At 40.6% G+C, this 27,386-nt stretch overlaps 2 protein-coding genes across 5 annotated transcripts in view; both read left to right on the top strand.

The window, feature by feature from the left end:
- LOC147178288 (FERM and PDZ domain-containing protein 4-like) overlaps positions 1 to 8,192 on the top strand; it is a 59,550-nt gene extending 51,358 nt beyond the window's left edge. For all 3 annotated transcript variants that reach the window (XM_086069523.1, XM_086069520.1, XM_086069521.1), the window contains exons 11-16: positions 701 to 827; positions 2,210 to 2,299; positions 2,397 to 2,579; positions 2,696 to 2,825; positions 3,141 to 4,115; positions 4,202 to 8,192. In XM_086069523.1, coding sequence (XP_085925649.1) covers positions 701 to 827; positions 2,210 to 2,299; positions 2,397 to 2,579; positions 2,696 to 2,825; positions 3,141 to 4,115; positions 4,202 to 7,398 — 4,702 coding nt within the window. In that variant the 3' untranslated portion in view covers positions 7,399 to 8,192. The remainder of the gene's footprint in view (positions 1 to 700; positions 828 to 2,209; positions 2,300 to 2,396; positions 2,580 to 2,695; positions 2,826 to 3,140; positions 4,116 to 4,201) is intronic.
- Positions 8,193 to 9,188: 996 nt separating this feature from the next.
- On the top strand, positions 9,189 to 13,942 carry LOC147178287 (uncharacterized). 2 transcript variants are annotated; one of them, XM_086069270.1, is made up of 6 exons: positions 9,189 to 9,624; positions 9,775 to 9,882; positions 9,955 to 10,073; positions 10,171 to 10,332; positions 11,314 to 11,540; positions 13,436 to 13,942. In XM_086069270.1, the coding sequence occupies exons 1-6, from the start codon at positions 9,549 to 9,551 to the stop codon at positions 13,533 to 13,535; spliced, it is 792 nt and encodes a 263-aa protein (XP_085925396.1). In that variant the 5' UTR covers positions 9,189 to 9,548; the 3' UTR covers positions 13,536 to 13,942. The 2 variants fall into 2 exon arrangements, with proteins under 2 accessions (XP_085925396.1, XP_085925394.1); XM_086069268.1 differs by having other exon boundaries at positions 9,192 to 9,624; positions 9,955 to 10,082.
- Positions 13,943 to 27,386: the final 13,444 nt, after the last annotated feature.

Below are 27,386 nucleotides of genomic sequence, written 5' to 3'. Positions count from 1 at the left end.
CATGACCTTAAGCTTGGGAGACTGCCACACTACCAGCTCAGCTATGCCCCTCCTACTCTTATCTCCAAGAGACCAAAAACATCATTTTTGATCTCTTGGAGTTAGCAAGATTCCAGCTGACATGAGCGATATACTAACACATAGCAGGAGTGTCATAGCTCAGGTTGTAGTGTGGCAGTCTCCCAAGCTGAAGGTCGTCAGTTCATTCCTCAACCCTTGAGTGACTTTAATTATTTTTTCAATTCTTTATTGTATTCTGTCCCAAGTGTAAATATTACTCTAAAACTGAATCTATTTTGTCCCATTCTAAACAGAGTCAAATTTGCTCAACATAATTTACTGGGTAGACTAGCTAACATAGATGCATACCATTGTGCTGGTTTAAGCACAACAAAAACAGACGAGATTCAAAGAGCGGAACCTTTGGTCACTCGACAGCTTGCTCTACCAAGTAAGCCACCCAGCAAGACCAGCATATCTTGCTTGTGCCACAAGCTACCAGCACGAAAACACAACAAAACCAGCATTTTTTTTGTTTTTTCAGCATGGTATTTATGGTTGACTCAGCATTTACCCTATAAACTGCACTATCAAGTAATCTGTTCAGCTCACATTAATGCATGACGTCTTGTTGTGTCCATTAGAAGAAGTATCTTGCCCCAAGTGTGCCTTTTGGCTAACATCTATCTCCCCTCAACAGAAAGGAGTGGGGCCTGTCGCTGTTCCTGCCTCCTGCTGTGCTGACCAGCACGAAGGAGAAAAACATCAAAAAAGCTCTGACGCACATCCTCAAAACCAACCAGAACCTCGTGCCTCCTGGGAAAAAAGTAACAGCCTCCCTTTCTTTCTTTCTTTGCCCTTGTTAGCTAACTTCTGACACACGCACGCAAACTCACTGTCCTTCTGTATCTTATGCAGTGGCCAAAAATAGACCTGCTTCCACAGTCACCCTTGTAAAGGTTCTCACCCCTGTCAAATTAAGTCACTTAGTTGAGCTCCACCTTAAATACTAATGCAAGTAGCTTGAAGAGGCATGCCGAAGAGCTGCTCCATAGCTGTACTTTTATCTGTGTGTGAATTTATAAACAGGTGCTCATTTTCTGAGATGCCTCGCTTGCTGCTTTCTCCAAAATCATTTATGTGTTCAAATTATGGGGAGATTTCTCTCTTCTTCTTATTTGTTTGCATAAATATAAATATTTCAACACTGGTGCTCACAAAAGGAAGCTATCTGAGACTTAAAATAAATGTGTCCCAATCTGCTTTCAATTCAGCTATAAAAACATCAACAAACAAAAAATGCTGCATGCGCCGAATCCCTAGTGATAAAATGACAATGGAAACAAAGGCAAATCAAGAAACTTTAACAGTTCAAATGTCATATTGGCCATGTAATGTAAACCAGGTGACAAAATATGTCGCACCCCCTGTCAGGTTGCAACTTTATCCACAGGCTTTATGAAGTAACTTTTGGTCCGGTGTTAAAAACGCCAGTGTGAACGTGGCATAAACATGTCTGGAAACTTCTACTTCCCCAAAACACAACATATTAAGTGTGAACGGGTTGTATGTCGCTATCTGTCAATCCTGTGATTGACTGGATATACCCACCCCTCATCCAAAATCAGCCAGGATAGGTGTCTGCATCCCTATCACCGTGAACAGGATACATGACAGAAAATAGATGGATGACAAGACAGATATTACAGGCATCATTGCAGCCTCTTGATATTAATGCAGTCTTTGACCACTCAGCCACCATCTTTGGGCAAATTAGCATGTCATCCAATGACCATCTTTGTATAACTGTAAAAGCATCATGTAGTCACAACTATAATGTGCTTCATGCACTGTGCAGTACTCTGTAAAATGTCTCCCATTATCCTGTCATGCCTGTGCAATTTTATGCAGTTGTTAACAGTGGTGGCAAAGAGTTGCAGAACTAGTGAACCTGTTTGCATCCATGAATATATTCACAATAACATATAATTGCCATCCATCCATTAATTTTCTGAACCACTTAACCCTACTCGGGTCGCAGGTGTACTGGAGCCTATCCCAGCTGTCTTGGGGTGATAGGCGGGGTAAACCCTGACAAGGTCGTCAGACGACTTTTTAAATCCCTTGACAAAAGAAACACATTTAACCTCATGGTATAAGAAAATGTAGCACATGAGTTAACGGTGACAAACATTCCCTTTCTTTGCAGCTGACTGCTTTGCAGGCCAAGGTGCATTACCTAAGGTACCTCAGTGAGCTCCAACTTTATGGCGGGAGAGAATTTAAATCAATACTTTTGGTAAGTCTATGAGTTTGGGATGGTTTAGATTTTAATTTTTGCTAAAAGAAGACAGTTTGGCATTTGCATTTACTTCCATTCACTTAACCATTCGCAGCAAGGTGAAAAACAAACGGAGGTGACGTTGTTAGTGGGTCCTCGTTATGGTATCAGTCATGTCATCAATGCACGGACCAACCTCGTGGCCCTCTTGGCCGACTTCAGCCACGTGAACCGAATCGAAATCCTCACAGAGGATCAAAACAACGTCCGGTTGGAGCTTCATGTTCTCGATGTCCGGGTGAGCAGTGCCAGCCTAAAACGAACTTCTGCACAAATCATGTGTCTTTAAATAATTCGTTTCTGTTTTACTTCTTCTTTTTTGTTTCTTCTTTCCCCAATTTTGTCCTCTATAAGCCCATCACACTCATCATGGAATCAAGTGATGCAATGAACCTGGCCTGTCTTACAGCAGGTTACTATCGCCTCCTAGTGGATTCAAGGAGATCTATTTTCAACATGGTCCACTCCGGAGGGGATGACAACAGTAAGTCATTGTTTGCAAAGTAAAACATTCACTCGTCCTAATTTTCATCAAGTTTAATTTCCAATCATTTAATGAAAAACGACAAATACTAATCGAGATTGAAGCTGTAATCGTATTGATAGCTGTTCATTATGTTTTTCATGACTTTGTTTAGCAATGTGATGTGATTTATTTTAAATATATATTTGTTATCCGTTCCATTCAAAGCTGTTGCAAAAATAAATTTTCACTCTAATACTTAAAACATTTAAATGATTGCCGTGATTTACAGGCAGCAATTCCAAATCACATAAAACGTAAAACTATCATCAACAGGTCAGGATCGTGTTCTTGAATGGCCATACAGCACGTCTTTTGGGGACAGCGAGGAGCTATCACAGAGCCAGGCCGACTTCTACAGGGACCCTCAATACACAGACAATGGGCAGAGAGAAAACAACTTCTATCCCTACTTCCATCAACCCCAAAGCCCAGACAGAGATCTTCAAACCCAAAGTCCGGTGCCACCTCCTCTTCCCCCTTCAACCAGACACAAACCTCAAGACTCACCTCGTAGTGCCAAAGTGTCATTTATTTTTGGAGGAGATCCACCTTTGAGCAATCCCCGGGGCTTGGTCTATGAAGGACTTCAGGAAAGTGCTGAGCACAGACCACCCTACTTGCACAATACCGACTTTGGGGCACAGGACAGGGAGTCATTTCACTTCAGTGATCTGACACATGTCTATAGCAACATAATAAGTGAGGAAGTGGGTGAGGAGCCACTCTTAAGAGACCTTTTTTATCGTGACACAACAGATGATGGAGAGGATGAAGACGAGGCTTCTTGTGAAGAAGACTCTACTGGAGGAACACCACGTGATGGAGAAGCGGACGAAGGCGTGGCCACTGCAGCCGGCAAAGCTTCTTTTCTCATGCTTTCCGGGCCTACCGATGACATCATTGACCTCACATCGCTGCCTCCACCTGAGGGAGATGATGCAGTTGATGACGATGAAGACGACTCGCTGCTGCAGACGCTTAACCTGGCAATTGCAGCCCCGCCAGCAGGCTTTCGTGACAGTTCAGATGAGGACGTGGTGCCTGAGGGAAAGTTTCTGAGCCCGCACGATAACGATGATATTCCAGTCTCATTAATTGATGCCATACCTACTCAAGAGGAGGGAGGAGGGGAAGGAAAGAGGCATCTGGAGAACACAGTTGTAAACACTCTGCAAGCACTTGAAGCATTGTCTGTCTCTGAACAGAGACCTCCACCACCTCGTCCGCCACACAACAGGAACAATCCAGGTCTGTTGATTTATATCCAGAGTCATCAATCAGTTCATTATCTGCCACCTGTGTAAAATCCCTCTCACTCTCAACTTCTTTTGTAGGTGTTTACACATCTCGAGGCTTCAGCCCACAGTCTTCCTCAGACTCCGGAAATGAGACAAACTCCTCAGAAATGACAGAACTCTCTGAGCTGGCTGCTTGCCATCGACTCAGTGAGAGCCACATGCGCCTGCTGGTGGCTACGAGGGAGGGCTACCAGCCTTTACTTGAGGAGAAAACTGAGTTCCCTGTTTCACCCAGCACTGAAGGAACAACCCTAAAGAAGGTCCGTAGTCCACAGCACCTCCGGCCACCTGCTGTCCCTCCAAGACGGAGCCCACATTTAGACACACAAGCATCACTGCAGCCGGACTGCCTGGGAGTGAGATCTCAGGCAAACCTCTCTTCTAGTCTTCAACGGCCAAGCTCCACAACGCCAGGAGGCAAGCATCACAAAAAGTCTGCAGACTCAAGCGGGAAGTACAACACCTTTAGCACAAGGGGTGTCAGTAGTGGAACCATTCATCTTGAGAAAAACCAGCGGACTTCATTCTGTGATCGAGGAGGAAGCCAAAGAAGACACGACTTGTTTTTGGAGGAAAACCCACATGCTCAGGACCACAATGTGAGCAGCCGACCCAGTGACCGTCAAAGAATTACCCGTCCTTCCTCGACATCTGATAGCCTTTTAGATGTGGCTACGCTAGGGGAGTGTGCTGCAGATAATAGAGCTGTCGAGCAAGACGAACATTTAGTTGTAGCGTCGTTGCTGTCCCCAAATAAAAACAACAGACTCGTGGGTTCTGACCAAGGATCAGATATACAGAATGACCATTTGCCTATTTCAAGACAGCAAAGTGTTGCACGTTTGTGTGAGTACCATCTCGCAAAAAGGATTTCCAACTTACAAGGTGAAGCCCACAGTTCCCTACAGGGCTCCCTTTGCTCATCACTGGATGCTGGTGGCAGTGCAAACAGCAGTGTCTGTGCCACCCCAACCGACTCACCAATTGGTCCGGGGACGATTGAGTCAAAACACCACTGCCTACAGAGGCACCCAATCTCGAGTTCCTCTTCATCTTTACTCCGGGTCTTAAACTATGAAGAACTTAAGCCTGGACAGAGCCCTCAGGCAAAGGATTTTCACCCTCATGCGGACCCTGTCCTTGTTCGAAAAATGCTGCCTAACATTCACACTCCTTCTGCTGGTGCGGATCCTGCTCGTCCCTCCTCAGCCACACCCTCTAAACACAAAGAGACAATTACAAGCAAAAAGCCCTGTTTGAAAGGGTCGAGCCAAAAAGAAGGCAGTGAGGCATACAGGCAATTGATCAACTACCTGACTGTAAGCCAAATGCACCAAGGTGGTAAGCTACACAGTGCAGGCATGGGGGGCGGTGTAAAAAAAGACACTCGTCGCTACATCACAAGCAACCCTCAGCTTGTCGAAATGGTCAAGAATCGAGGGAGTACGATCCCTCGATGCCAATGTATTCCATCGTCCATATCATCCCCTTTTGTTCGTCCGAATTTGGGAAACCCAAATGCATTGCAGCTGATGAACAAAGATCAAAGGTCATACCACTCTGCCACACTTCCTGCCAAACTTAAAAGAAGCCCTGACGTGCACACTCAGGGCCCAAATGGTAGGTTGGATGTGAAGCAGCCAAATACAGAGAGAAGAAGCTCCTTTTCTGGACTGCAAAGTGAGCTTGAGAGGAACGGTCTGGACCCTGATCAGTTCCTGTCCCTGTATAAGAAAGATAGCTACACTACCCACGAGGGTGGGGGGACCACTGGTCGGCCTCCACCTCGTTCAAGAAGCCAACCAAGCGGTGGCACAGATGACTGGTGCAGATCCGACCCAAGAGAAAGGCATGCAGTCCTTCAACCTTCTGTCTCCTGTTTAAGTGGACAACGAGCAGACCTGAACAACTCCTTGCTAGGAAGGGGTCCTTCAGCTTTCACCAGGCAGGCATCTACAAGTACCATGGCTGGCATTTCCTCTCCATCTCCACCACTTCGTCCACAGTCTCCCCTTCCTGCTGTATCAATTGAAGCACAAGCCAACACTCTTTCCGGCAACTTTGGATACACACAGGGTGCCATCCCTTCAAATCGGCCAAATCACAACCACATACATGCTGTCAGTCCAATCCCGTCACAATTGAATCCTCTCAATGATTACTCACAAAGGGGCCGGGAGCTAAAACGCAGCTCTAGTAATGTCACTAATAGCTCTGGTAGTGTCGAGGTCCTGTTTGAAAAACCCAACCGAAGCCAGAGCCAGCAGCCCCTGTCACCATCTGTGCCCCAGCAAGGGGAAACCAAAGTCCAGAAGAGGCCAACAAGGAAGAGGCTATCCAAAAGTTACTCCCAGGGCTCAGTATCATCCCACACCACATGCTGGTCGTCGGGCACCAGGATAGACAGCAGAAGGGCTTCGGTGGCATTTCCTTTGCAAAAAGACAATAAACAAATAAAGGGCTCTCAAAAACTGGACACCAGTCCTTGGAGGTGCAATGGACCTTTCAGCTACTGTTTCTTTAAACGTAAAAGTGAGGGAGAAGATGATGAGAGTGATTGGGACACACCAAGACGAAGCCGCGGTGGGAGTAACCTAGATAATGACTGTGCGTCATTGGCCATCTTCCCCTGTGGCTCAGCGGTGGATGCAGCTGGAGAGCAGCTGTATGGTGAGGTCCTTAACAACATGAGCTTTAGCGATCGCCTGGCCCGAGTCAACGCCCTCAAGGACCGCATGTACAGCTTCCCTTCCGGCTTCACTGACGTCCGGCGTGACGCCAGTGAGCTCATTGCTCTGGTGAGGTCCAGCATAGGTCGTTGTGATCGAGGCATCCAAATGCCAATGCAGGAAGTTTCTCAATCCAAGCAACTTCTTTCAGTGGAGTCCAAAGAGTTAGGCCGGGCATGCCGGCGGATGGCGGAGGCACATAGCAGTCCTGAAGAGATGCTGCTAACTGTGACGTGCAGTTTTCAGGTGCTCTGTTGTCTTTGTGAAGCTTGTATGTGTCTTGTAAAGGGACTCAGCACCTCTGCCCCACACCAACAGAGAGAGGTTGTTGCAAAAGTAGATGAGGTCGTTATGAACTATATCTGTTTACTCAAAGCAGCTGAGGCAGCAACTGTGGGCGCACCAGGAGAGCACAGTGTCAAGGCCCTGGTGAGACATTCTAGTACCATGTCAGCCATCGCTAATGCACTCACACGCTCTCTTAAAACGCTGCTGAGCAAGTAGAGTTTCTCTTACTCCTTTTGCTGTCTAAGTGTGGCCTATGCAGTCAGCAGAAGTCTGTTTTTAATCCTCTGTTCTTTTTGAGGCTACTGCAGGAGTTGTATATTTTTAGCCATTGCAATATACATCACTAACTGAAAGAATGCTAAGAAGCTGTTCTCACTTGATTTTTATTTCCATGTATAATAACAGAGCCATATGGTTGACAACCTTTATATGATATACTGTACGTATACCTAGTAGAATTCCCTTTACTTGTGCATTATGTAATTTATTTATTTTCAAATATATATAAATATACTGTATTTTGTACAATCCAATTACGTTTTGCAGTAGCAATTCCAATCAGTTCATTAAGTGCAGTTTTGCCCTGATGCATATAATCTAAAAATTCCACAAATGCAAGCAAATTTGAGCGATATCTTCTTTGTGTGCTAAATTCAATGTTGTATTTGTGGAAGTGAACAGACGGTGTTCTGTTGCAATCTAGCAATTTTGCAGTCTGAGAACAAGGATATAAGAGTTGTTTTAGAGTGGATCTACAATTTCACCATATTTACCAACGTTTGATATTTCAACACTTTGTTTATATTTTAGAATTCTAAATGTTATATAATGTAAAAAAATATATTTATTTAATTTATTTTGAGCCATGTTTGATTTAAGACTGTTTTAGCTATATTAAAATTATTTTGGACCTTTTTGTGTATCTGTTTTGGGATCACCTTTGTGCTTGAAAGTTTAACTCAACACTATGTATCTAATGCAGTGATGTCTGATGACAAATAAATGATTTTTTGATAATTCACAATCCTATTAAAACCAAATGTTTTAAATGTTTGTGTACGTGTGTGTGTGGGGGTGGGGGTGTGTGTGTGTGTGTGTGTGGATGTGTTTGTGTGTGTGTGTTTATGAGACTTTAGTACAAAATGTCTAAGCTCACCACCTGCTATTGGATGTGCTGTTTGTAAACCCCAAAGGATGGTGATTATGTGCTTTTTGTTGTTATGTTGATACCAGTAGTGTACCCAGGGTATACACGGGTATACGGACTATACCCACTTCTTTTTCAGTCAGCATTGAGTAGCCTATACCCACTTCTAAATCCCCCCTGATGCACACCGTTCAGCCATGGCCTACCATCTTCTGCCTCTAATTGGTTGGTAACACCTGCCTACTTTGATTAGATTGGCTAACTTTTGGCATGAGGACTGATGAGCCAATCGGAGGCCGAGTAGGGTGGGTCATGTCGAGGTAAACAATCCTTAAAATGCTCCCCTGAGCCACAATGGCAACTCAGAAATTTAGCTCAGGTGAACTCACTTGCCCCTCATACACAGGATATTGCCGATTAGACACTAACTACATGCTGTAGTTAAGTTTTATAGCATTAGTAGCTATAGGCTGGTACTTGATTCAGCACAAAACAATGCTGAAGTCTAACCAGAATGTTTTTCACTATTTTTGTTCATTGTTCATTAAATATATTAATTTAAAATAACATGTACTTTATGTTTGCCTCATGATAAATACATATTACATTATTTCAGGCTACTTGTGTTACCAAACTGGTCTTAACTAGTCATGATAATTGTATTATTATTGTGAGCGAGTACAAATGACGGATTTTAAATTCTTACATGTGACCGTTTCTAAAAGAGGACGTTTTTCTGGACTACTTTACAAAAAAAAAAATTGACATTTGAGAGTACTTCTCCAGGAACCACTACACCACTGGTTGATACCATCCGCCATTCAGCAACCTTACCACAACCATTCATCAATCATTTGCATATAGGGCGCCTGTTCAGCGCGATAGCCTGGTCCACCAATCAGATGGCGGTAAACAGCAACCCGCGCCTGCGCGTCATCTCATGTGGCGCGCTTTAACAGTATTGTCCTGAGAGTAGCACACAAGTTTATTTTGTACTCACAACTCGACGGTGCTTGGGGATTCTCTTCCATACAGTTTCGCTTTGCAGAGCATGTGGAGGAAGTCGAAAACGACGCTGAAACTGAACAGATCGAGGCGACGATAGGTTCGATCACTATAAGGGAAAGTACTGGTTGGGCGCCCCGAGGGCTTTAAAGTTGTGCTACGAGTAGCATCACTTGCTAGTGCAGCAGCTACTCCGCTCCAAATTTTACCCACCATGGCGGTGGCGGCTGCTGCTTGTCAACCACGACGTGCCTTGGTGGAAATACCCGCTCCACAGCCCAAAATTGAGGGTAGGTCAGATTGTGTCATTTTCATTTTATGAATGTCTTTTCAGCCTCACGCTGTAAGCATGCTGTGTAGCTTTTGTGTCACTGTGAGTGACATGCGCGCTGCCGCCTATATTAACTATTTATTCTCAATGTCTTGCCAATTTGCTCTAGCTGGAATGAGGAGGTCCTACCTGGACATTTTAAGTTCCCGTTCGCCTCCATCGCCACCTCCAAGGGGCCAAAACATCTCGATGTTCAACACTAGTCCGGCGCACTCACGTAAATGTCCACAAACTTAAATAAATGTGAAGTGCAACGTTTGCTTGACTAATACCATCAACTATCATGCAGTGGATTGTTCCATTGATGGCGAATGGAGCGGGAACGTGGAGCAATGTAAGAAGATTGATGAAAGCCAAGCGCCAATGTCTGAACAGCAGCTCGTCCAGATCATTAGGTCCCTCATCTTAGTTGAGCAGGTTTATTTCTCTTTTATATTCTAGGGTGGTGCTCAAAAAGCTTTTAATGCTGTATCATTTAACTAAAACTTATTTCATTACATCACAGAGCCAAGAACCCAGGTCTCTGTCTTCAGGCCTGAAGTATCTTCAAGATGATTTACAACTCAAGAAGAACAATGTGTACAGGTCTATTCCATACTCCCGCTTTGGCTCCAACAGGGATGCTCACTGCTACAGAAAGGCATACCCCCACCTAGTGGCGTTCAAAGTGAGTAATACTCATTTGTTTGCACAGACTCTACACTAAACTGCATTCGGGACTCGTGCATTTTATTTGGTACAATAGAACAGCTGTTTTATTTTAATTTGCAGGTGTGTTTTCAATGTATCATTGCAGTGGGCTTTTGTAATATTTTATATTGGCGACATGAATAGGATAGACTAAAACCACAATAATAAACATAGTCAATTTAATGTCTCTCTAAGAGAATCAAAACTAATTTTGTTTCAACAGGCATCATTTTGGATATGCACAGGTGTACTTGATGCTGTGGCGTTGTCATGCTGAAGCGATAACTATACAAATGAATTAGCTTGAAGCAAAACTCTGCGTAATTAAGTTTTGTGTTGGTCAAATCCAATAAGCGAAGTGCACATTACGTTTGTGCATGCGAGAAAATCTAGTTAAAAAAACAAACAAACTTGCTAACAAATAAAGCCGTCATTTGAATGGCGCCGAATGGAGTGCTGAAAGTGTTTGCGTAACTGCACACCTTAAAGCTTGCAAGAATTGTTTAAACGACTTTCAGCCTTAAGTGACAAAACGACAGGTGCACTTGGTGCCATTCATAACTGTCCTAATGGAGTTTATCGGCAAAAAAACACCATTGCAATGCTCGAGAAGACAGAAGTGTACGCGTCTCTTAATCGCGTCTCAATGTCGTGTCCTTGGTCCAACTCCCGGTAAAGTGCACACATTCAATCAAATAATAAGCGCTTAAATGTTGTGTCCCGGCAGAGGGTAGTCAGTAACGACATGCTATTCATGTTTAAAATAGATTCAATAAAAAACATCAACTTTCCAACGGTTGAAATGGTCCACATCAGCGCTTCCCCCGTTAGTCTCCATTAGTTTCCAATGACAAGTTGGTAGCAGGCTACCAGCCGGCCTACCCATAATGCACCGCGCTGCCGAGATGCGCACTTGGCTTATTTAAGCCTATCTTGTCTTTTCCTGCCTCTCACTTAGGTTACATGCCAGGAGTGGGGTCAAGTTCTTCTACAGAACAAAGAGTGGGATGCTGTGTTGGAACACACCCTCTTGGCATGGCGGTACACCAGCGAACTGCCACAGTGGGACATGGCAAGCCACAACAATCTGCGAGAGCAGTGTTACAGCATTCTGGCCGCACACAGCCTCACTGCGCTTCAGCACCACTGCCCGGCACTAAGAAGAGGACACGAGCTGCTAAGAAGGTAATAGCTGAGCCACCGGCATACCCGAGAGGTGACTGGTGTGAAAAATTGTGTTAAATGCCAATTTGAAAGGAATGAATAGCACCCACTTGACTAAAATAAAATTAACTCAATACTAGATGTTGTAGTTATCCAGACTTAATTTGCAAGGAAACAATCTTGGCAAAATGTCAAATATCTCTTAAAAGTGATGTTGTGTTATCTGCATGTTTACTTAAATATCCCCGCAGGCCATCTTACAAGGCATTCAATGTACAATTTATCTCTGAGGTCTATTTTTTATTTTATGTTAACTGTAAATACCTTGGTGGTCAACTTTGTTATGTAAAATACCATTGTATATTAACTCATTCATTGCCAATGACGGTTATAGACGTCAAAAATTAATTTGAACTATTTCTATTAGTTTAACATTTTTTCCACTATTGTTAACAAGAGTATGAAAACCTAGAAAAAAAATTATATTGTACATTTAGAACAGATATAACATTTGTGATTAATCGTTAGTTAGCTAGTGAAGTCATGCGATTAATTACGATTAAAAAAAATTATCACCTGGCACCCCAAATTTTTTATAATCTTGTTTTTTTTAAATAATAAATTTATTTATTTATTTTTAATCATTTTTTTTTAGAAAAAAATATAAAAAATTAGGGCCGTCAAGCGATTTACATTTTTAATCGTATTTAATATCATGATTTCACTAGTTAACTCACTATTAATCACAAATTCTGTATCTGTTCTAATAAAAAAAAATTTTTTTATTAGGTTTTCATACTCTTGTTAACAAAAATGGGGGGGAAAATAGACTAATAAATTAATAGAAATAGTTCAAATTAATTTTTGACGTCTATAGCCGTCAATGGCAGTGAAAGAGTTAAACGTGGTGCACTTACTTTGCCATTATTAAAAAGTACATTACCTAGTTAATTAGTCTTGGAATGCTGCAAAGTTCTATTTTAAGGGCCCTGTTGTTTAGTCCTTACATAAATGAAATTGCGAGCTGCTGTGCCCAAACTTCCACATTCCAGTTGTATGCAGATGGCGCTGCCTTGATTGTGAATACAGAAGAGAACTTCCAAGGTGCTTCTGAGTAATGTGTGTGAATGGTTTAAAACCTCCTGTAATGGTTAGTGGAGAGAAACTTGAAGTAGTTGGAGTTTAATATTTAGGTGTAATTATTGACTTTCAATTTAACTTTCTGAAACATACTTGGATAACGGAAACAAATAAAATTGATGTCAAATTTCAGATAAACAACTCAGCATTGGAGTCTGTATTTTGTATTTTGCAATGATTATGTCACATCGCGTGTAAGACTAACCTAAAGTTTGTTTTTGTTCTCATTTTAGGGTTAGGGGTTAAGTTTTAGGACTTTTCTATCCCTCTCCAATATTGTTCATAAATTTTTAGTGATCGCGCTTGCTGGTGATGTTTTTATTATCGTTATTTTGTTTACTTATAGAAATTACAAAACAATTGGACAATCAAGATGTTGTTCATTTATTGTTTTAAGTATTTCACTAATGTACATGAATTGCGCTTGTCCACAGGAGGCTTTTAAGAAGTTTCTTGAGACATATTTTTGAAAAGATTTTAGGATTAGACTAGAGCAGGTCTCCAACCTTATTCCCACCGCAAGGTACTTTTAGAAAAGCAAAACAGCAGCGATGTCTCATGTCTCACAACATTTATTTTATAGCCACATTTTTGTTATGTGGCTAATCAAAGCTGGTTAACCGTTGTCATTTTTGTCTTCAAAGTTGAAACGGTGACCTCCAAATATGCAGTAACAGCTGAGGTTAATTGATGAGCTTTATTATGAAATGTGATGTCAGGTGTTTCAGTCACAGCTTTGAAATGATGACTTTTGCTGCATTGTCGTCTGTTGTCAGGATGAAGATGGCTCGGCTGCACAGCCAAACAATTGTACCTTGTATCCATGAGCTGCAGAGGATTATGGAATGCGATGACAACTCCATGGACTTAAAATAACTTGAGTGATGTTTTTTTTTTTTGGTCTAGGCCTAAAATGTTTTTTTGATTTTGTTGGCAAAATATCTGCATCTAAATGATTGTTTGCAACAATACTACATCACTGTTGCACAACTTGACAGTTATTAACCGAAAACTACCTTGAAATTCGTAATGAAATAATTTCGCTTTCTTTTTAGGGCATTGCACCGCTTGAATAAATGCAATAGAATATGTGTATGTTTTTATAGCTTTGCATTGATCCTGTTAGTAGTACAATGTATGGTACTCATTTGTTTGTGTAATATCTCTTTTGATACATGTTTGTCTTGATTATTTGCATTTGTTGTTACTGATTGCACTAGTGCTGTTCAACCTGAAAACTTGAAAAATAGAGTATTTAAATAAAATTATTTTCTACTGCAAAATCTGTTTGAGTTATCAACATGTGTGTATTGGAGTCCTAAAATGTGATTTTCCGTAAAACTGTAACTTTGGGCTCATAATATTTTCATTTGCAGCGTTCACATGGAGACAAACCTAACAAAGGCTACTGGCAAGGTTGCTGAATGCCCCTGTGGTGAAATTGTGTAACTGTACTCAGTTGCAGATCAGGAATGGATTTGATGTGATGAGCGTTCACTTTACAAGTACTGAATTCTATCATGATCGTTGTGACGTACAGTATTTTACCCATAGATATAAATAACCACTAGAAGCATATGCTTGTTGAGGACATGCACACCTAGCCGCCATCTTTAACCGGGAGTCCCTTGCCATCTCCCAAAGGGATCGCCCCAACCCCCTTATATATATATATATATATATATATATTATTGAACATTTCTATGAACACACTCTCACAGAGGATGCAATGCCTGAACGTGGCCACAATATAAAACAAAAATGAATATAAAAACAAAGTGGGGATTCATGCACAACACTTCACTTCAAATCAAAAAGGAGCGTAGACATAAAAAAATCTAAACAATAAATACTGCGTAATATTGGCACTTATTTTGCTTGCATATTTGTTACTTTCCCACTTTTTCAAGCACGCAAAAAACAATTCTATATTAGCATACAGTTATTCCATTTCACACAATGAATATGACATTTGGATATTAACAAAATAATATTTAAATCCGAAACAGAAAAATCTGAATCATCCATAAAGAAAATAATATGACTTAATTCAATTTGTGGAACATCATTCATTCTTAATGACGACCAACTTCTAATATCAGTCCAAAATCCTTGTGAAATTGGGCAAAGAAAAACCAAAGGATCCAAAGTTTCTTCACCATCCTGGCAGAAGTTATTTACCGGTACCTCAAACTGAAATCTTCTCTTCTGCCACAGGATAGATCTTGTTTATGATTTTAAAATGTGTTTGTTTCACTTTAGGCAACACAGGCCATCTGATATATTTTGTGAATGCTTTATTTATATTAACTGAATTTACTCAATTAAAACCCTGCCAAACTGTCTCTCTACCAAAGTCATGAAATATTCTGGTTTTAAATACCTTTCCCATTCATTTTTGTCACATTTCTTGTCAAAAAGATTACAGTCATCCACCATTAGAATACATTTAAAACATTGTTATACACCCAAAAATTCAGAATTAAGAGAAACAAGGGTGAAGGGATTACACCGCAAATCTTGTTATACTCTTTTTGAGAACAGTTCAAATTATATTTCACTGTTAAGTCTATATAACTTTAAAACAAATCCCATTAATATCCATTAAAACAGTTAGAAATATAATCCCCTTCTCAAACCAAGATATTTTTAATATTGATTTTCTATTGATCATAATTACTCTATTGTTCCACAAAATTGTATTGTGATGAGAAAAGTTATGGGCAAATACAATTTTCTAAAACATAGCAATACAAAATTGTTTTGCAGCATTTGCAGCTCATTTTCTTTCACTAATTTCTTACAAAACTCATGTTCCAGAAGATTATTAAACTTCCAAAAAGGGTTAGAAATATGATGAAATTCAGTCGTAAAGACATTATCTCCCAAGTGGATCTGGCCGGAAGACCTGCACTGTCTGCATTTCCGCATTCCATTGGCACTGTTATGAAGTTTGCACTGTCTGAAAGGAAGTGTCACACAAGAAGTGGTGTGATACACTTCAAAATAAGAGCATTGCACTCTGATAATCACATGAGGGTCCAGCTCACTGGTCTTGTTGCAGACGCTGGGCGAGTGGAGCTCCACCGGAAATACGTGTTCTGAAGCGCCACGTGGAACGTTTTTTCCCCCCAAACATTTTTTTTTAAACAAATAAATAACTTTATAAGCTAACTAATTAATTAGTTTGAACGAAAAACAGTATACAAAACATGTAGAAATTTTGAATATAAACATTGTATACAACATAAACAACACAACTCCCCCAGAAACGCGTTGCCTCCACTTGAACGAAGCCCGACGTACAGACGGACTTACTTAATTGCACACACAACATTAGATGTACAGCATAAGTCACTGTCACAGTATCAATACTGTGTTGACACAGTGGTAACACTTTTTAATAACGTTTGTTAGTTAACCATTTGTAATACATTAGTTAAAGATGAAGTCATGAGAACTCACATTGAACTAATAAATTGTAAATATGAAAAGATTAGGAATAAATAATTTACAAATTGTTAGCTAATAATTTGTAAATGCATTAACAAAAGATGAAGTCATGATGAGCTATTATCTGAACTCATGATGAACTAATAATTTGCAACTATTGGAGAATTATGAACAAATAATTTCCAAATATTAACTAATGATTAACTCATGATTCAGAAATACCATTACTAATAATTAAATTGCATAAGTAAAAGATGAAGTCATGATGGGCAATTATGAATTCATGTCGAAAAATGTGTGTCTGTGGTATTGACTGTAATACAAACCTTTTCGCAAATCCATTTCAACGTTCAATGTTGGTGAGTTCGCCAATAATTGTAGACTGTTATAATTTACAACTTATATTTGAATGTGAACAAATTCTCTGCAAATGTCATATCAACAATTCATTTACTCATCTTTTTTCAACCCCTATTCTAAAGTGTTCAAATGCTTACCATGTTATCTGCTACTATTTGTATATAATGAACAAGTATCTTTTCATGTCAACAACACATGTATTAATATTTTTTACCTGCTAAAGTGACCACACACGTACAAAATGTTTCAAGTAACATTTTATTTGTAAATTTCCTCTAAATGTGAACAAGTCTTCAGTATGTTTTACATTGCCAATCTAAAATCAATCAATTCTCTCTCCAAATCCAAGCTGCATCTAGTGTTACCCCACTAGATGTAGCACATGTTCTACAAATGACCCTGGAGCATGCATCCATTTTCTGTACTTTCTCAAAAGATGGGCAAAGCAAATGTGATGCAGACTTATTTTGGGTGGTACTGACATAAAACATTTCAAGGTTATGCATGACAATAGTTTGTGAAATAGAGTAAGAATGTTTATCACGTCTCACGCAGCATACTCAGTCAAAGCCGTACTTAATGTTTCATTTGTTTTGTATTTATGTCTGTGTTTTTCATACAAATAGTTTCTGTTCTTTTGAGTACATAGGAATGTCACTTTGTCATAAACTAATAGTCATAAAATATTTTACATGCATTTCATGTTGGAATTGTTTGTGTCCAAAGCATAAACACTAGGAGTGCATAGAGGCGTAGTTTGCCATTAGGCAAGGCAGGCAATTGCGTGGCCTCCTTAGTCAGCAGGGACCCCAGAGGGCCAACAGATTTGATACAAACCTTCACTTTAGCAGTGCAGCAAATTCCCTGAGTCAGTTTTTTTTATTTTCTTACAAAAACCCCCCCCCAAAACAACAACCATGTAAGGCTGATTATTTATTTATTTTTTGTAAAAGATCATTAATAGTAGTGAAGCTTTTAATTATTTGTTTTAAAGTTTTTTTTTATAGATATATATTTTAAAAAATGACCATATATAGAGTAAGGCGTGTTAAAAAAACAACAACATATATAGCAAGGCATTTTTTTTGGTTTGTTTTTTAACGACCAGGCATTTTTAAAAAGATGACCATGGCGTCTTATAAGGTGTCTTTTTTTTTCTTGCTTTTTTTTTTTAATGACCATGTAGTAAGGTGTTTTTTTAAGCAACCATGTAAGGTGTGTTTTAAATTATCATGAATAGTAGTAAAGCTTTTATCTAAAAAAAAAAGTTTAGTTTTTTTAAATGACCTTGTATAGTCAGATGTGTGTTTTATTTTTTTTATAAAAACATGTACTGTATAGCAAGGCGTTTTTTTTAGAGAGAGCTTAGTATTGTTCATTCAATAATCTTACAGATTCAACTTGTCATCATCATTGCTCTCTTTTTGTGTGCGTGTGTGTGCATGTGTGCGTGTGTGTGTTTGTGCTCATTAATTCAATAAAAATCCCATACCCTTCACCGAAACCTAATACTTCAGAATCCTGCCAGTCGTGAAGTTGTCAGGAGAAACGAGGAAGGATCAAAGAAAAGAAAAAAGAGTGAAATCCAGCACCGACCAGACACCCACAGGGTTACAAACCAGAATCTTTCACCAACCCCAGAAACATCTAAATTCTAACAAATTAGGGAGACCTCAAGAGAACAAAGGAAAGGCTGAAGAAAGGAAGGAAGGATAGATGAAGCAGAGTGACATCCACGACATCTGCCTCCACCGATTCAGCGACTAGAGGAAGGGGCAGATTGTGTTTGAATTTCGGTAGATGCTGGTGTGGTCTGGCATGCATGAAAACCTCCACCAAAGAAGGGAGCCGTCGACCCCGGCCAGGACAGCACAACCCCACAGACCCCCCAGGCCGCAGCAGCGCCAGGTCATAAACCCAGGGCCCCATGGGGGCCACCGGCCGTAGAGCAACCCCCACACGGCCCGTGCCCCGTTCTGCTGCGTTAGGCTTGGGGCAGGCCCACCAGGCACCCCACCGGCTCACAGCCCCCGTTCCCCTCATGAACCCCCCGCCACCCACCCACCACAATCCAGCCCCTGCCGCCCCCTGGTGTGTTGTGTGTTCCAGTGTTGCCATTTCTGTTTAGCACTCTTATGTCCGACTGTTAGTAAACGCAACACAGGTCTTGCGGGAGATGAGGGGCGTCACGTGCGGGTTGGTTGCATGTGTTTGTTCTTGACTTTTCTGCTAGTCCTCGTGAGTTGTATTTCTATTCGGCCAATAGTAGCGTTTGTTAATTTAAATAAAAGGGTTACACTGACATCCCAACCAACGTTTGCTGGTGGCGTTCTTGCAAGACGTTCGACTATTATTGGACGGAAAGAGGGCGAGTCAGCAGTACTGACCCGACCAAATTTTTTCAGATCACTCCCACTTACTGGAGCTCTTTTACTAAAATCCAGCTTCATCTGTTTGCGTGCCGGGAGGGCTGAATTAACTGTAGAACTGCTGGCTGTCTCCTTAGCTGTCGGCTTTGCTTTGAGTTGTATCGCGCTGTGCTGTGATAACAAGTGTTTCCTCAAATTGGATATGGAGTTTTTAGCGGCCGTCAGTGTTTTTGGCCAAGCGCAAAATCTGCAACGCACTGAGAGATTTTTGTCATCTATACTGGACAACAATGCCAACTAATGGCAAATGCATTTGTTTGTGGAGCTCCTCCTGCTTCCATTGTTTACGTCGTAGTGTCTATTGTTTTGGCCAGACCGAGCGCTCACAAATGTTGGTACACGTGACCCGCCGCTGCGTCTTCCGCTGGGAAAACGTGACATGTGATGTGACGTCAATCCCAAATGTAAGAGAAACATTTTCTCCTGGAAATTCTCTTCAAAATGGACAACAAAATTCTGCATTCTACGTACATTATGAGGTAATAAAAAATAGTAACGTACAGCCACTTAGGAAAGTAACTTTAATCAGATTACTGATTTGGAAAAATGAATGCGTTAGATTGCTTGTTATTGACAGAAAGTAATCAATAATCATCCTTCCTTTCCTCGGTCTCTCCTTTGGTCTCTTGGGGTCTCCCTGGTTTGTTTGAGTTTAGATGTTTCTGGGGTTGGTGAAAGACTCTGGTTGGTGGCCCGGTGGGTGGTGTCTGATCGGTGCTGGATTTCACTTTCCTGTCTTTTCTTTGGTCCTTCCTCGGGTCTCCTGGCAACCTCGCGACTCTAGATGGATTCTGAAGTATTCGGTTTAGGTGAACGGTATGGGATCTTTAATAGGTTTTAGGTGAACTAATGAGTACACACTCACACACACGCACACATGCACATACTCACGCACATACAAAATAATAAAAAAAAATTAAATAAAAAAGAGAGCAAATGATGATGACAAATTACCAAATGAACAATACTAAGCTCTCAAGGAAAAAATATAAAATTAAATAAAAAAAATAAAGAAAGTAATCAGATTACAATAACGTTAGTGACAACACTGCCGATGACCTGATTCCGTCGTCAGCCGTCACTCTAGTCAATGGCTCTCTGCTGTCTGTGCCTTGATCAACTATTCTGAGTGAGAATAAGATGCAAACATTGAGAAATTGCTTGCTAGCATTAGCTAATCATTTTGGTATGAAGATAGCCTGGATGTTATGACTCATAAAGTATTCAAAAATGTATCGTACAATATACAGTCAAGGTACTATTATCGCGTTTTCCAACTTTACCAATGTTAAAGTTTTAAATTAAACATTAAAACAAAATGCATGGATATTGGACACTCTTTCTGTGGTCCATGTTTGTTGGTCAAATTGAGCCACACTGGCAGGCGTTAAATATCTTGTTTGAAAGTTCAATGCTAGGCAGGAAGTAGAGAGCAAAAACATAATAGAAGCTGTCAAGATCTAAAATTATGCAGGAAGCTTGATGAAGAACCAATCACAAGCAATTATGCAGAGGCAAGTACCTTCAAAAGGGCACCTCCTCCATCTCAGACGTTGGTGGACATGTAAATGCCAGTATATCTGACTGGCTCTCATGTTCTGATTCTTCCATATTGCTTTGTCACTGTACAGATGGGGATGATCACACAAATGCACATTTTCTCCCCAATGTTTGTAACCTCCTCACTGCTTAATGGCTACATTCTTAGCATGTTGATATTGCTCACGTTTAATTTTCTTGAACTGAGTAAGAGCCATTGTGTAATATACTGGTAACTCTAACCAGACTAAGAAGAGCCAATCTCCCTGTATAGTCAGGAACCAATTGCAGGAACTTTAACCACATCCATCCATCCGTCTTTGCTGTAAAGTACCCTAGAGTAGGGGTGTCAAACCTACGGCCCAGGGGCCAGATCAGGCCCATAAAGGAGATTAATCCATGATCTTGTAAAGTAAAAAACAAACAAACGAGTAATGCCGGGCCAATTAATCAGACGGTCAAAATCAAAACATGTAAATATGTAATTTCACAAGCTATTTAGGGCTGGCATGCAAATAGCAAAAATCTGTGTATAATTGACACCAATTGCTTTTAAGTTATAAGGAGTGGGGTTGACATATCATTCAAATATCAGTTAGCAAACCCCCCTACCCCCAATGTCTCACACCAAGGTTTGGAAAAAAGAAGACAGCCCTGCCCAAAGTTAATGTGAACAATGTATTACCTTTTATAATTAGTAGAATCGACCAAGGATCCATATCTGATTTAGTGAGCAATTCAATTTCACAGCAGGTCAGTGTTTTCTTAGACTTAAGCGGCTTCATTTTTGAGACATCAACTCAACTTTGTTAATAGAGTACTTTGAAAAACAACCACAGTTAGCAAAGTGCTAAAACCTTTAAAGAGGTACTCAACACTAAATCAACTTTTTTCTTCTTCTGATAAACTTTATAAACTGGTGTATAATGCTGTCTACATGTACTGGCAATGCTATGTGCATTTATCATTTGTGAATTCGAGGTGAAGAATCGAAACCAAGTTAGTTAGTTAGCTAGTTTCCCGACCGCGCTAGCTACTAGCTCTAGCATTTCACAACAAAAACAACCACGACATTGTTGATTTGTTTTCTTACACTTTAACAACAATTAAAGTTTTTGCCTGCTGGGAAAGTACAATAGAGACATTAAGGAGGGTATCAGGAGAGATTAGTTCCAATTACAAAGGTTGAATAGGGAATGTGCGTAAGAAATATGTGTGTTACTGTACCTACAACAAGCATACAAACCACAGCATTAGACACTTCCTCACTTGAATTGTATACTATAGTACTACTTAAAAAGTGTGCCTGTGTCTGTAGAATCAGGATTGTGAATGTGAACTGTCATGAGAGAAAGAGGAAAAGTTAATGGACCAGTGTTGACAAGGCCAAGTGCTTGGAATGGACCCTCGGTGGCAAGATTGTCAGTCATGTCCCCCAGATGGAGGATGGTGCAAGCCCAAAGGAAGAGGATAAAGTGTCTGATAAGCACACTGTGAGGTGTACGGCTTCTGCTGGCAGGCAGGCTCTTGAGAACAAAGAAGGAGATTGGGGTGGGGGGTGGGGGGGGGGGAGTCAAGAGGAGACAGGAAGCTGGTGAATCCCTATCTGTGTCCAGAGACAAGAAGGGATTTTCACAGACAAAAACAAATATATATATATATTTCCGTCTGACCACCAAAAAGCTGGCTTTAACTTGCATCCTGTGTGGCCGTCCCTATCCAAAGAGACTGTAGAACATTTCTCGCAAAACTAGTCATAATGAGCATTTATGAGTAGCATCAATCCTCAGCTTGAAAACAGGAGACTAGCTGTACCAGAAGCAGCAGAGGTGCTTATTTAATCAATAAAAATTGCTGCTAGCACATGACAATGAGCGATTGAGATGTATAAATGTAATCTGTTGATGGCAAAGTGAAGCTCTGATGGCTAATTTAGACAAAGATTAATGTTGTCTGGGTTTCCAGTGGAATCAGTAGCAGCACATATTACAGTACATACTGAAAGGGGGCTGGCTTGTGCAAAGTGGGAGAATTTGCCTTCTTGATAACTGTCATGTCTCGCGTCTAGCCAATGGCCATTGCAATAACAGTGCGCTGAAATGTTAAGTATGGCAATTCAGTGGGTTATTGTATGAAATGAAAAGAACTGTATAATGTAAACTAACATATTTGGAGCTTGATTTTGAGTTTCATGAATAAATGGATGAAATAATATGCCTGGATTCCTAACCACTTAGAAATGGCAGTCATGTAATATAAGGTTTCTGTTGAAAAGAAAAATCTAATTTTCAGCTCAGCATGACTGCTACTTTTTGGCAAGTGCGTTGCTGTAGGGGTTGACATGCGCACAGGGAGCTTGCTTGAATGCAGGATCTCAGTTTGCTGGAAAAATAGTCCAGTTTTGAACATACTTTGGTGCTAAACTTTTTGTACGACTACAGGTGTAACGACATATCATAAAGTCATACCAAACTGCCTGAAGTCACGCTCCAAGGCAGATTTTCAATGAATGTTCTCCATTTGTGGCTTTCTTCAAATCATCAAACAAAGTTGAAAGTAGAGGGATCCATTTCTGCAGAACTGCTTCATCACAGGCAGCCACTAATATGATGGGACCACATTCTATTCAGATGAAGCACTTCTTATTTCCAGTTTTATTAATCCATTCAACTTCCTTTGCCAGAAGATGAAGGGTTTCCCCTTCATCCCAATCCCCGGCTGGACATGTTAGTGCAGCAAATGTAGCGCTTAGTTTTGACACTCATTCGACTGTGCTTGGCAGTGAAGAGTGGAGTGAATGAGAATTGTGTAGTATTGTTTTTAATGCAAAAACTAAAAGGAACAGTTTAATATGCTGTTTCATAGAGGTCATGTCCCTCAGTGATTAAGTTCCCCAGAGCTAACAATCAAAGCAAAGTAGTCAAATTTAGACTGTAAAAAAGAATGCTACGATGACATCATCCTGGTTTGTTGATTTGAATGAATAATAAGAGTGTGCAAACGGACGGCATGGCTCACTGGTAGAGAGGTCGTCTCGCAACCCAGAGGTTGTGGGTTTGATCTCATGCCCCTATGACCATGTTGAAGTATCCCTGAGCAAGATGCAGAACCCCAATTGCTCTTGAGGCTGCATCATCAGCTGGTGAATGCGTAGTTGGATGTAATGCGCTTTGAGGGCCTTGTAAGGTGGAAAAGCGCGACATAAATGAAGTACCATTTACCAAGTGCTTTTGCATGTAACTTCCCCCAACCGTATGTGACTGAGGAGATATGTAGTTCACTCAGTTCCATATGCACTGTGCCTTGCAGTCAAAATAAATAATTAATTGATCATTAATAATAATTAATTAACAAGCCACCATTTGATCACACTCATCCAATCAGATTTGAACAATTTCAGGGTTTCTACATAACAACCACTTCTCCATATTTGGTTTATTTACTGGTATGTGTGTGTGCAAAAGGTAAACATTAAATGTTGTTTTTATAGCTTATTTATGAGAGAGAACAGTCAACACCCCGCAATTGAGTGGGCGTGAGGATTGGAGCGTACACAAGCACAAATGCCATCCAGGGGGTCTGAGACAGACATCATCCAGCTGAAAGGTGTTCACCCTCATCTCGGTGACATCCTGCTGCTCCACAGTTTTCACATAACAATGAAGATACAAGCTGAAGGCAACCTGATTGCTGACTGAAATCAAACATTACAAGCTTCCAGATAGTGCCAAACGATTTTTAAGGTTGTTGGTCCAATTAGGTACAACGCTAAAGCAGCTCAGTAATTAACGTGACAATCGAATTTATCATGAAGTACAGTCGTGATCAAAGTTTTACATACAATTCTAAAGAATATAATGTCATGGTTCTCCTGATCTTCCAGTTATTTCTACAACTCAGATTTTTCTCTGATAGAGTAATTAGAACAGATACTTTCTTGTCACAAAAAAGATTCATGAATTTTTGTTCTTTTATGACTTTATTTAGGGTTAACAAAAAAAGTGAGCATATAGTTTTGATGTACTTCCGGGTCATCTTCCGTGTGACCCTAAGCGACGAGGATGGAAGCAGTAGGAAAGCTGTACACGCTCCATCCTCGTCGCTTTTGGTCACACGGAAGTACATCAACTCGTTACAAAAAAAAATCGCGTCCTCTCGCAATCTTTGCAAGGGAACACAAAAGTTTTTTTGGCGGCTGGTTAATAAAAGGCTACAACAACAAATGCAAATCCACTATGTTTTTTTTGTACCTGTGCTAGCAGCACAAACAACATAACACGGGTAACAACAACGCTTATATGGTGAGGCGATATGGTAATGCTTATGAATGATACGAGCAACACAAAAACTAGGGTATTTTGTGGACATAACAATAAATGTGAAGCCACATTTTTATGTAACTATATTAGCAGTGCCCTCCTTAAACGTGCCAACATAACAAGGCATCAAAGAACAAATCTAAAGTCCATGAGTTACCTCGCTCACCATAACGCGAAAAATAAGAGCCGCTCGCTCTAAAGAAACTTTCCAAATATGTCTGTTTCTTACTCATTTTGCTAACTAGTCGATTAGCATCAGCGCTACGCGATTTAGATAATTAGCATCTCGACATGCATCAAGAGTCCGTCGTAAACAGAGAGAATCCAGTCACTTTTCAAAATAGAATAGTTTTGAGCCTCGGCTAATAAAAAAATTTCAGTCAATCAATCAGTTTTTTTATTCTTTCAACTGTGCGGCCCGTTGCGGCCCGGTCCAAAGTGGTTGTTGACCACTGTGCTAATGCGCTAACTTTATTGACTGCAGCTGTGGGTGATCTGCTGCAAATGACAGCATTTCCTTTCAGGGCAGAGTATCATTTTTTTTGTTTAAAGTAAAAAGTAAAATCAATCATATTCCTTGCCCTGGTGTAACAACCCTGCATTTGAAATGTGTTTCAGACAGCCTGATGGCTCCAGTTGGCCCGATAAATGAGTTCAAACAAACAGGAGCGAATCCAATAAAAGCTTGAGTAGCTTTTGCGTGGCGCTAGCCATTAAAAATGGAGCAAAGACATAACGTCTTATTTACAAAGCATACGCAGATGGTTAAGTTCCTTACTAACTACTCTGCTAAGCAGAATGTGCCGGTGTTACTTGCACAAATTTAAATGAGGTCGTATGCATATATTGATGGAGAAGTTGCCCACCTCTCTGCAACTACATCACTAATTGTCACATGCAGTTTGAGTGACATCAACATCTATAGAAATCTGGCGTACACTTGGTACTCTTCTGTGGAAGCCTCTTTTACGCGAGGAGATGCATTACTTGAGCAATGTGAGAGAACGCTTCGTCATATAAAAGACATGTCGTCCGAAATCAGGGTTGGACTGGCCATCTGGCATACAGAGCAGATGCCTTGTGGGCCGGTGTCTTTTGGGGCCGATGTGGTGCTATTCAATTATTATTTCCCTCCATTTTACCCCCAGAGATTAACCCACAATTTAAAGGGGGAAGCCCAACCCGCCGGTCACAATTGTGATGGATCTGGGAAAAAATTGGGATTAAATAGAAAACTGAACCAATAAACATCAGAGGTAGCACTACGTGGTACCCAAGGATGGTCAGGAATTGGCCTAAGTCAAAATAGCAGGGCCGATTATTTATGCCAGTTCAGTCCTGTCCGAAATATGCTATCAGTTCATTTTTTTGTGTGGATTTTGCCCACAATAGGCACAGCCTACCACATCTGCATTGTTTCATGCATGACACAATGGTGCTTGAGACTGTCTTCATTAGCTTCCAATTCCTGATTGACGTTTACCATAATTAGTTTAACTCTAAAATGAGAACCATTTTATGACATACTTCTTGGGTTTCCTGTCATTAGAGGAAATGATAATGCAAGCACAAAAAAAAAGAAAGTGGGTTCCATTGTGAAAAGTATTCCCCTCTGCTGCTTCTGCACCTCAGGGCTAAATCAGTGACATTGGGGATGTCATAAAACAGATGCAGAATGAGTGGAAGCTCTTATTCGCTTCTCAAATCTGTGTCAGTGGTCGATTGTGCGGATGTAGTTTGAGGTACCATCTTTAAACAATAGTTCTATCGTTCGCACTTTTTTGCTGAGCTTTGCACCCCTTGTTCAGGTCCATGCAGCTGCATGCATGTCGACTGAATGCCTGTCACTTTTTTGGTGTCAGGGGCTTAGGCATTTCTATTAGTGTCCTTCTTTATTAAGAAACATCTTCACGTGCAAGCTCTTATAGTTATTGGAAATAAGGACAGCTTGATTTGTTGGTAGTCAGAGAGAAATCACATCTCAGTGCATATCAATACATTTACATAAATTACATTTCAATTTAGCATCCCTTAAAACACAGCTGTTGTTAAGTAATTACACAGTAATTAATTTAAGTGTTTTCTAAAATTGTCTAAAAAAGAGACTGCTGAACTAGCAAGAGCCAAATTGATCATGCGAATCACTCAAAGGAATTCTCCACAATATCAATCTAGGACTGCTCCAGTGAGATTTGATCGGGAAAGGCGGGACATTCAGTACAATACTTCAAGCTGATTGGCATTGCGGCAACTTTTGTTTTAACCAATCACACCAACAGATGAAAATGTTGTCGTTGTTGTTGTCGTAGGTAAAAAAAAAACATCACAAATATCTTTATCAGCTAAAAATGCACGAAGCGCCTCTTGCTGTTCTTCATTCATCAAGGCAACTGTGAGTAATCCTGTGAGAACAGAATTAATTGCAGCGTACATGCATTCGTTCATCAAGGTCTGTTTGTTTCCCATGGTCTCGGCACTTCTTGTTTTCCTCACAGCCGCCGTGTATACTGCCCCCTAACACAATATTGCTTTGTGATTGGTGGTTCGGACCGGTGAAAATCTGATATATCTGGATTAGTCTGGTAGTTTTGTACAGTATGGCTAGTCCTATAATGCAACCACCAACC

This window comes from Leptonotus elevatus, chromosome 2 (assembly GCF_054856555.1).
Source record: "Leptonotus elevatus isolate MCC_2025b chromosome 2, RoL_Lele_1.0, whole genome shotgun sequence".
In the NCBI taxonomy this organism is placed as follows: Eukaryota; Metazoa; Chordata; class Actinopteri; order Syngnathiformes; family Syngnathidae; genus Leptonotus; species Leptonotus elevatus.
Note: the sequence above shows the minus strand (reverse complement) of the source record. Positions and strands in the feature narration are given on the sequence as shown.